This window comes from Centruroides sculpturatus, unplaced genomic scaffold (genome assembly GCF_000671375.1).
Source record: "Centruroides sculpturatus isolate CEXI.00-Female unplaced genomic scaffold, Cexi_2.0 scaffold1237, whole genome shotgun sequence".
Classification (NCBI taxonomy): domain Eukaryota; kingdom Metazoa; phylum Arthropoda; class Arachnida; order Scorpiones; family Buthidae; genus Centruroides; species Centruroides sculpturatus.
Window position 1 is genome coordinate 230,263 of NW_019385374.1, and position 11,505 is coordinate 241,767.

Genomic DNA, 11,505 nt, shown 5'->3' on the forward strand with positions numbered 1-11,505 from the left:
TAGTTGCAGCTTCTAAGTAAGTTTTAAATGTAGTACAAAAACCTTCTTTAGACTTTATGGGATCTCTGATTTCCCTATGTGACCATAGACTATTCTCATCTGTGCTTTTAATGGTTTCACTTACTTTTCCACACACAGTCTACTTCATATTTAATCTGCCGGGATAGATACTTATTGATGAAAGAAATTGCATTTGCAGCACATTTTGCTTTTGAGACCTGAATTCTTAAATCTGGGATCTAACACTGTAGAAACACTGTATAACATATTCTTTTCTATGCCACAAAATCGTTTGTCGATATTATTGAAACAGACCTTATTTAGATTTTTTCCAATTCTTGTGATGGGTTTGTTGCCTCCAGAACTTTTGCAATGAGGCCAACAGCAGGAATAACTTTACTAACTGTTGTATACTTCTCACCCATCAGTTCAACGGTTGCCAAGTAATATGGCTTTAAAACTTTGAAGAATTTTTCCAAGATTTCTATCTTACTTTTAAGAAGCATATCGGGAGCATCTTTTGGTTTCTGTAGCACAATGGCAACTGCATTTTTAATTTTCAAAAATCGATCCAGCATATCATATACCGAGTTCCATGTGGTGAGTACTGTACACTGATTTTCAGTTTCAAAGGGGAAGTTTCTCCTGAAGATAGTTGTTCCTTTTGCAGCTGATGAGTTGCAGTTGTGCTGTGATGAAAAAAATGAAATAATGGGTTTCACTTTGTTTAGCAATTCATTAAATTCTGGTACGTTAGCCATTGAATCCTGCGCTGTGGGATTTAAAGAATGGGCAAAGCATTTAAGGTGTTTATCTTTTCCGACGAGAAGGTCTACTGCTTTGCAAATGTTTGCCTCATTATCGGTAACAACTACAACTATTTTGTGCCTTTCAATCCCAACAGTTGAACAGGTTTCTTCTAGGCACTTGGACAAATATTCAGCTGTATGACTTACTTTTAAATGTTTAAGTCCAATTATTGCACTTTTACAAACATAATCTTCCACAAAATGAGCAGTAGTTCCAAGATATGAACGTACAGTACATTAAAGGAATCAGTCCAGGAATCTGTTGTAAGATAAAAATCTTACTTTGGGAAGAAAAAAGTTTTCGTAGCTGTTCTTGGCAGAATTGAAACTTCAAATCTATTTTATCTCGAACCGTTTTCCTGTCTATTACTCGAAAATGTGGATTTACCATCTTCATAAATTTTCTGAAACCATCTCAATTCACAATATTAGCAGGTAGATTATCTTTTATAATGAATGAAACAAGTCCATTTATAATCTGTTTGTTCTTATTACCTCCTTCTGAAAATAAAAAAGACAATCAGTAGATTAATCGTTGATATAATCAAATAACTTAATATAAAATAAAATACACAATTAAACGGTTTTTTAAAAATTGTGTGGCAGGTTGTAGTAATTGAATAATGTTAACTTACTTGATTTGTCTTGCCACGTGGCTGCAAGAACCCTAACTACCACGTGGCAAGACAAATTAAATAAGTTAACATTATTCAATAAAATAAAATAATCAAAAAAAATGTAAAAAGGTACATTCAATAAACCACAAAAACTTTTGAAATGTTCATAAAAGTTTGACTTAACTTACCACTGTAAGATGAAATCAGGGAAAACGAATCGATGACACTTATTTGTGACGACTGTGAAGAGGCAGAAGCAGCACTGTTAGGACTACTATTACCTTCCACTTCCACGATTTCCATGTGGTCAGATTGACTATATGAGGTAGTAGGACGATTATCAACTTCCATCTTGCGAAAAATATGTTCGTGATAATTTTTCAAATTCGTCGCAAAATTGGTTGTGTTTCCACACTCTTTTAAACGTTTTTTTTCTTTTTTTTTTTTTTTAAATAACGCCAGATTTCTGATTTCTTCCTAGTCGCCGCCGTCATGTTTGTTTAATCTTCATCTTCTTCTCTCGCACTTGTGACTCGATCTATCAGCCTACTCCTGAGCTCTGANTTTTTTTTTTTTTTTAAATAACGCCAGATTTCTGATTTCTTCCTAGTCGCCGCCGTCATGTTTGTTTAATCTTCATCTTCTTCTCTCGCACTTGTGACTCGATCTATCAGCCTACTCCTGAGCTCTGACCGGCGGGACAAATTTGTTTAATCGATCAGTGTTTCTATTCGATTATGAGGTAATCGATTCCTGTTATAATCGATTAATTTCGATTGCTATTGATTAATCGCCCAGCACTATCTAGAACTTTTTCCTTTTCGTGTTCTCGCAGCTCTCGGCATTATTTATCAATCAATTTCAAAAATATTCACTTGAGATAAATACAATAACTCTTTCGAATATTTTGTACAATTACCTGCAGAAATTAATTAATGCGTAACGATTCGAAAACCCGCCATAAGTACACATACTGCCATCTAGCACGATGACGTCACTTTTAAGTCATCGAAGATTTTGCTAATTAACTAATTATAATTTAACGTCAGTTCTTTAAATATAATAGTAAACTTTAATAATAGACTTTTGTTATAGACAGAAAGTACTAATTCATGTGTCGCCATCTAGTGAAGAGAGAGACAAATATACAGACAAAAATCCGTTGCAGTTTTATTTAATTAATAAAAAATCTGTAGGATTGATTAGTGGTAAACATTGCGGGAATCATAAAGATGCTACAGTTAAAATTTGGTAACGATTGGTTTAGTAGTTTTCACGGTTAGTGGTCACAAACGAAAAATACGTTGCCTCTTTATATAGTAAGTAGTTATATAGTAGTATAGACTCTACAGAGCAGTGGCGGCCTTAGGGGGTGGCGAGCAGGGCACTCGCCCGGGGCCTCGCTCTTGGAGGGGCCTCGCGCAACAACCAAGTAGAAAAAAGTTGATATTTAAAACTTTTTATTTTATCCTTGGCTATTGGTTATAACAATAAAATAAATTTAATTTATAGTACAGTATATATTAATATTAATAAGTGCCTACTATTTCAATTCACATACTTTGCACAAAGGACAAGGGCCTCGCAAAGTTCTGCCGCCCAGAGCCTCGCAATGGATAAGGCCGCCGCTGCTACAGAGTATAGAAGATATAGATATAGATAATATGAATATTGACACATAAAAACATATTTCTGCTAACGAGAAAATCTTGTAAACCAGTTCAGAAAATTTTAAAAATTAAATTTACGATATTGTTATCATTAGATCAAGTTCATTGGAAGTAGATCAAGTTCATAGGAAGAAAAATAATAATTAAATAATATGTAAAAGTAAAGCATGAACACCCTTAGGTTACTTTATGAATAACCATAAAAAATATATGTTTTCAATATTTATTGGAATAATACACTTGATAGAATCACATTAAATTTTTGCCAGATCTCACTAATAGTTAGACCATGGTTTAAGTACATTTTATATTCATTTACTTTAATAATTTCTAAATGTTCAAATAATTCCCTTTTAATAATATTTTTTTTCTTTTTTGAGTATTTTAACATTATCAAGAGAGATCTCGCAACCTTCTCCATTATGATGTATGGCCACTGCTGAATTAATGTAATTATATTTAATTGCATGTAAATATTCTCGTAGGCTCTTTCAGTTTCAACTATATATTGATAATTCGGTTGGGTACTGCAGGAGATTTTATATATAACATTTATTTTGTTGCATCGTATCAATACTTTAAACAATTCTTTAGTTTTTAGCAATTTCTTAATATTAAATACTGGAGTTAGAATTATATTATACGGTTTTAATAGTTTTTTTTTTACTTTGTCATACTCTATGATGGGGATGTAAAAAAATTCTTTATAGGTTGTTTGTGTTTTTATTGTACTTTTTGGGTTGTATTAAGATCAGTATTGTAAAGCCATTTTTCTATAATCTTATTTGGATTTATTTCTTTAGTTTATTGAAGACTAGTAGCCCGGGACGCCCCCTAGTGGGCGTTGGTTACAAATTTCCATAAAGCACGGTTCCTTTGACTTTTTTATTCCTATCAATATGCTGTACAGCTTTGTTAAAGTCCCAATGGTAAGATTAGGTGAAGAGGTGGCGACCCCCCCAAACTGTAGCCCCCTGTGCGAACAATAAAGGCAAAGAAACCATACCCCTACTCGCGACCCTTCGCGAGATATAAGCCCCTGAAATAATAAATTGCTATTACAAATATACTGAATTATTTATATTGTTATATTGACCAAATAATAATTTATTGCCAAATGAATAATAATAATTCATATTGTTAATTTAAATAAGAATTAAAATTGTTAATTTGAATGTTTGAAATATGACACACGATAGGGGCGCCTCTAGTGTCCGTTATCAAACGGTTACGGGACAGACGGACGGACGGACGAACAGACGGATACCCGTTGAATAGGTTATATATATAGATAGCTCGTACTGTTTTAATTTCGGTGATATACTCGTACATGTTAATTTTTTTTTCTTGATATACATAAGTATACTGGAATGATAATTCACAATTTTTTTCTCATTTCACGGTTTAATATATCTTTTTGAAACGTAATCTGTTATGAGCCCTTTGGACTGTGATGTCTAAATTGCCATTATTTTCACGTTCGATATCAGGGGCGGACTGGCCATGTGGACAATGTGGAAAATTCCACATGGGCCGTTTTTTTTCTAAATATGTACGTAATGTACCGTTTGGTTAAGTTTAATTTTAAAAAATTCATTTATTTTTTTTGTTAAGTAAGGTAAATTTCAATTTTTACATATAATATAGGTATAAGTGTAGGCAGTACCGTAACTAGCCATTCCTATGCCCTGTGCAAGAACTTGCATTTAGGCCCCTTAATTAATTAGGTTTGGGAAAATAATAAAACAAACACGTACATTTTGGGACCCTCTTCCAAATGGGCCCTGTGCGGGTGTACCTGTTGCACCTGCCTAGTTACGGCACTGTGTGTAGGCCTGTATCATTTTATCCGGCCCTACCCGTATCCGAAGTTAAATTAGTTCAGCCGATCTGAGTCAAACACTACATTAGCCCGATTCGGCCCAAACAGAAAGCATCCTAGGAGAAAAATAATCAAAACTATCTTCTAAACAGAGAAAATTGGTCATTTGTTTACATTGCTAGAAACCGTTCACCACTCCTATGAATCTTAATGCTAAACTATAGAAATGCAAGTTATTAGTTTTGTACCTAGCCACCAAAGCAATGATTGTAGTCATAACAAATTTAATGGCCACTTATATTATTTCCTTTATTTTAGGCAAGTAAAAAAATGTTATTCAATAATAATTTCTCTGTATTCCAAACGATTTAATTAAAAATAATCTATTTTATAGTGTGAGGCCGGGACCTCACCCCCTCTCCAATGGGAAACTGGTTGTCGAGCTAAAGCTAATAAATCAATGATTTATTTCGTAAACAGGAACGAGTGTAAGACGATTTAATTGTCGCATTCCCAGACCAAATTCACACGTCCTCGATCTAGATCAGGGAAGGTGGGGGAGAGTTCGACTGTCATCTTACAGCGGGTTCAAAGCACATTAGACCAAAATTTACGAGACCGTCACTAAATATTCTTGAAAACGCATTTCAAAAATTAAGCAGTATTTTAATACAGTTTAATCCAGTAGCTACTCAACACAATATCATTTCAGAATTGCAACATTTTAAANATAATACGAATATTGACACATAAAAGCATATTTCTGCTAACAAGAAAATCTTGTAAACCAGTTCAGAAAATTTTAACAATTGACTTTACGACATTGTTATCATTTGATCAAGTTCATTGGAAGAAAAATAAAAATTAAATAATATGTAAATATAAAGCATGAAAACCCTTAGGTTAGTTTATGAATTATCATAAAAAATATATGTTTTCAAGATTTATTAGAATAATAAATTTTTTTTCTAATTAATTGCTCCGTTACTGGTTTCTGTGGATTTCTTTTTTTAAAAATATCCCTAAAGTTTTTGGCTTTTTTTATTAACTTATCACACAAAGAACTGTTATTATTACAGTGGCCTGCGGTGACATTTGATGATAGGGAAGCTGTGTTTGCATAAAAATTTCAAACAAATATACTGAAAATAACAAAAACGAACGGTTTATTTTAATTCTAAAACAGATAACTGACACGAAACAAAGATATAAAAACTTGTTTTTATTATTTTTCATAAACTAACTCTTTTCGGCAATTCTTTTCCGCAAAGTCGTTAATTTCTTTGTCATAAAAATCGTTGGTCGTCGATTCCATCAAAGTACTTAAAAGCACTTTTTCTATCGAAAGTAACGCTAGTGACGACAATCTGTCCTCCGTCCGAATGTTCCTTGTAAATTCATCAATTCGTTTCTCGGTTGATATACTGCGCTCAACAGACGCTCTCGTAGATGGTACCGTAAAAATTAATATTAAATCATATAATTCTAATAACAATCCACTTAGTCAAATAACTCCCTACGAGTGGCTAATGGAATCGTTGGAAACGTTATACGATATTTTGGTGTGTAGCATCCACGTGCTAAATCGCCAGAGGTTGGTGTCATGTAAAGCGAATGCGTATAATCTGGCTGCTTCACACCGTTCAAATATGTCATGAAGAAATGGTTGTCAGATGTCACTAATAGTTAGACCATGGTTTAAGTTTATTTTAGGCCTATATTCATTTATTTTAATAATTTCTAAATATTCAAATAATTTCTTTTTAATAATATTTTTTGAATATTTTAACATCATCAAGTGAGATCTCGCAATCTTCTCCATTAAGATATAGGCCTACTGCTGAAATAGTGTAATTATGTTTAATTGCACGTAAATGTGTTCTTAGACTAATTTTTAGTCCAGCTTACCTATGTATTGATAATTGCATTATTTTATTGCATCGTATTAATAATTTAAACAATTCTTTAGTTTTAGCAATTTTTTCATACAAAATACAGGAGCTACAGTCATATTATACAGTTTTAATAGTTTTTTTTTTTTACTTTGTCATACTCTATGGGGATGTAAATAAGTTCTTTATAGGGTGTTTGAGTTTGTATTGTATTTTTTGGGTTGTATTAAGATCAGTATTGTAAAGCCATTTTCCTATAATTTTATTTGGATTTATTTCTTTAGTTTATTGAAGATAATTGCTCGTACGTGTCTTAATTTCGGTGATATACATGTTAATTTTTTTCTCTTGATATACATAAGTATGCTGGAATAATAATTCATAATTTTTCCTTCATTACACGGTTTAATGTATTTTTTGATACTTAATCTGATATGAGACTTTTGGACTGTGATGTCTAAATTGCCAATATTTTCACGTTTGATATCAACAATTATGTTAGTTACCATACTATTGGCACAGTCGAAGATGATTTGAAGGTTTAGTATTATCATAAATGATGAAGCAATTATCTACATATCTATCGCATTCAATTATTCCACGGAGGTTTCTAATAATTTGATCTATTTTTTTCATACATAACTTTAGGGCTTATACATGAGCCCACGAAGATAACTTCCAATTGTCTGAAAAAATTTGAATTACAAATAAAATTTAAAACAAATTGAACCAGTTCAATTACGGAANTTCAATTATTCCACGGAGGTTTCTAATAATTTGATCTATTTTTTTCATACATAACTTTAGGGCCTTTATATGAGCCCACGAAGATATCTTCCAATTGTCTGAAAAAATTTGAATTACAAATAAAATTTAAAACAAATTGAACCAGTTCAATTACGGAATTATCACAGTTTAAATTAGTCAATGTATCAATTATAGTATAAGGTTTTTATGTATAGATGGATACATACTTTTAATGTCTAGGCTCAATATTCTGCAGTTATTACTAATATTCTTGTAATGTATTATATGCGTTTTAACTTTAATATTAAGTCTAGGAATTCTTAAAATTGTCATCTAAAATATTGTTAAAATCATTCATATTAATATTATTCGTCCTTTTTAAAAGTTTAAGTATTTTTTCTAAGGTTTCTCGTATGACAGGATCTTCATTCATTTCTATATATTGATGTGAAGTGACGAAACCGAGTTTAATGTTTTCATATTTCAGTTTTCCATTATAACGATTGATCATGATTTATCAGCGGGAACAATAATTAATTGATTATCAGTTTAAAAACTTTTAGCTTGTGTCATTTGATTGATGAATCTAACCTATTAAGTTTATTTTTTATTTTGTTATCTATATCTATATCTATATATAAAAATGAACGTGTGTGTCCCTATATTTTACATTTTAGCCAAAACTACACATCGCACATGAATTGTGTTTGTATGTGGTAGTAGCCACAAGTCTCCATTCGTGCACTATGGTAGTTGCGTCTCGATAGCTGTAAGGGTGCGGGAGATATGGGGTTGAAAGTGGTTGACTTCGAAGATGTGTAACAATGGAAGTGTTAACAGTGGAAGTGTTAACAATGGAAGTGTTAAGAATGGAAATGTTAACAATGGAAGTGTTAACAATGGAAGTGTTAAGAATGGAAATGTTAACAATGGAAGTGTTGAGTAACAAAGGAGGTGTTAATATAAAGCGGCATGCAAGATTTACAGGCGTTTTTGCGGGAAATCGAACATATTTTTAGACTCATGTAAAAATTGTCTAATTAGTTTGGAAACGGAGGACCTAATTCTTGCATTCTGTGAAAACGGGTAAGATTGGCTATAATGTAATTATCTTAATCTTCGCTATCGTTACTTTCTGCCCACAAATAAAAACCCAGCGAAGCGGGTCCTTAAAGCTAGATTCCAGATTACTTAGAAAAACAGTCTTTTATATATAAAAAAACTACATTACATACAAATGTAACCCTAGCTTGTAAAAACCCAGCGAAGCGGGTCCTTGCAGCTAGTTTGATATAATATTTTTACGAATAATTCGTAATTGTTCTTTTTGATCGGTTTGTATTTTACTCAATATGTATTCTAAATATACTATAAATTCTTTATCATTTATTTTTGTTTAAACATTAAAATTTAATCCTTTAATTAAGATATTTTTAACGCTGTCTGGTATTACACAGTTCGTTTGATTTACAATTAACCTCTGTTCCCAATTTATTCTTTCGTTAATTGTCGGATATTGTGCTTTTCTAACTAATTTATTACATTTTCTTAGAGTATACGGATTATTATAGTTTACAGCGCATTTATATTTTACATAAAATTGAAAATAATAATAAATTACGATATTTCATTATAAACACATTTTATATTGTAAACTATTATAAAATTGCAGAAAGCTTCAGCAATTCTGCTGAAGCTTTCTGAGGGTAGGTTCAGGTTTTGAGGGTAGGTTCAGGTTTTATATATATAAAAAACAAATGTAAATGCTAATAACGAGTAATATTGTCATTAAGTCTGACCCTACTCGAGATATACACAACTCTCTTTTATCTTCCCACCTCTTCGACCTTTAACCACCAATAATTAATTAATAAAAGCATCAATCTCTTAATATACGAACCGTTTCAAAAATATACAAACCGACGAAAAGAATAGGAGTTATTAAACTTCAAAAAAGATGAACAAAATCGTGCCCCCCACACACATATGAACTAAACTTGATGCATATGTTCAAGCTCCACTAGTGTTAAACATTTCTAAAATATACGCAATTTTAATAACATATAAGTTTAGAATCGGCGGTAACATTTGAATATTGAATATAATGTATGACATATTATATCCAAATTTTATTGGAAAAAAAAACATTAAGAGTACATAATATTCTTTATTTTTCGGAAAATACAGTAACGTATGAGTTATTTGAAAGAATTGTCGAGAATTTTTGCCACGAAAAAAGTAATATTCTTTATTTATTTAAAAATATGGTTAACACGTATTTTTATTTTTCCTGTCTCTCTCTCTTTTTTTAAGTGGCCCAATATTGTCTTCTGGCTCGGGGCATCAATCGACCCTAATCCGCCTCATATCTTTCCCTCGCCAACTAACAACAATAACATAAAACAGTACTAATAAATTAATTGAAAAAATAATAACATATTCATAATATCTTTACCTTCTTGCGATTCTAATCAATAAAATTTTTATAGTTATATTTACGAGTTTTAATAGGAAATTTTAGTTTTTCTCTTAGAGGTTCGGTCTTTGCATATTAATTAGTTGCGAAGTAAATGTATATAAATACCACGAGATAATTAGGAAAAGAAGCAGAAGAAAGCTGAAAACATGATTATGACACCGCTCGTTGTTTTAATTTCGGTTGTTTCTTCAATTACCTGTAGAGAAATTTGGAACGAAGGAAACGATCATCATCCGTTTGTAGCGGATATGATAGTTGCCAGATACTGCGGTAAGATTTTAATTAATAAAAGAAATTATACGTTTGTCGGTTGGTAACGATTATTTTACTTAATTGAAATAACTCATGCTGTTCACGAGTCGATTTATATTAATAAGAAAATAATTAATTTCCAATATTTAATTTCATGCAGCTTTGAAAGATCGTGCCCGTGCTCGCTATTGTTCATTAGAAAATCACTTCGTACTTGTAAGCATAATTCAATACGTTTGCCTTTTCCTTAATATTGTTTAATAATAAATAATAATTTATGTATATGTATTTAATTAGATCAACGAGTTTCACAAAAATTGCGTTCAACAAGTAAAATTTTTTCAAACTTTCGAAGAAATAAATGCATTTATATGCAACCGCAAACACAGTTTGGTAATTATTCGATATATATTTTTAGGATAATAAACGAATTTGTATTCCATAAATTAACTCAACAATTATTTCTAATACAGGAATACGCAAAATATATAAAATGTTTTCGTGCAGCTATGTCTGCTCTCAGTCAAGACAGTCCTTCGACCATTCCTAAAACACTTGTAAGTCGATTTTAAATTAGATTTTGTTAAATATCAAAACGTAAGGTATTATTTGTTGTGTCACATTGTTTAATATAGTTTATTCTTTTCTTTTAGAAATGTTTAACGCTGGTGGAGAACCTCGAACATAAAGATAACCATCAAATTCATCCAAAATTTTTTCTTTAGGACTGTAGATTTAATTAGAGAAAATCTAGATGTCTTGTAATTACATTTAACATTATTATCCAATCATTGTTTAATCTTCGAAACATTAAATCGCGTCATCAATGTAACTATTTAATTACTATTGTCTGTTAAGTGCTATTACCATAACGGAGTCTTAATAGGCAATAATAATACAAAAAATAGATTTAAGGACGTAAAGACATTACTATTTTTAATAGTATTTATATAAAATATTTCTCGATGTGATTACTTTTTGTTGTAGTGTCGTTGTTGTTCGTAATAACGTTGGTGAATTAAAATAACTGAAATACTTTATAGTACGAATAATAGAAATTTAAAAACAGTAAATTAATATATTTTCTGTAATATTAAAAATGTAAAGTATTTTCTTATTGTGTAATATTAAGAGTCATTCAAAGAATTTTGTCTTATTATTTGTTAAGTGTATTATTGTATATGAAGTGTTAAATAAAAGAAACTGTCAAATAAAAT

General features: G+C 31.0%; 1 protein-coding gene across 2 annotated transcripts; it reads left to right on the forward strand.

The window, feature by feature from the left end:
- Positions 1-10,057: 10,057 nt before the first annotated feature.
- Positions 10,058-11,270, forward strand: LOC111638280. Of its 2 annotated transcripts, none has more exons than XM_023383955.1 (5): positions 10,058-10,306; positions 10,449-10,504; positions 10,586-10,681; positions 10,762-10,845; positions 10,942-11,270. In XM_023383955.1, exons 1-5 carry the CDS (start codon positions 10,183-10,185, stop codon positions 11,011-11,013), a joined length of 432 nt encoding a protein of 143 aa, XP_023239723.1. In that variant the 5' UTR covers positions 10,058-10,182; the 3' UTR covers positions 11,014-11,270. The 2 variants fall into 2 exon arrangements, with proteins under 2 accessions (XP_023239723.1, XP_023239724.1); XM_023383956.1 differs by having other exon boundaries at positions 10,924-10,952.
- Positions 11,271-11,505: the final 235 nt, after the last annotated feature.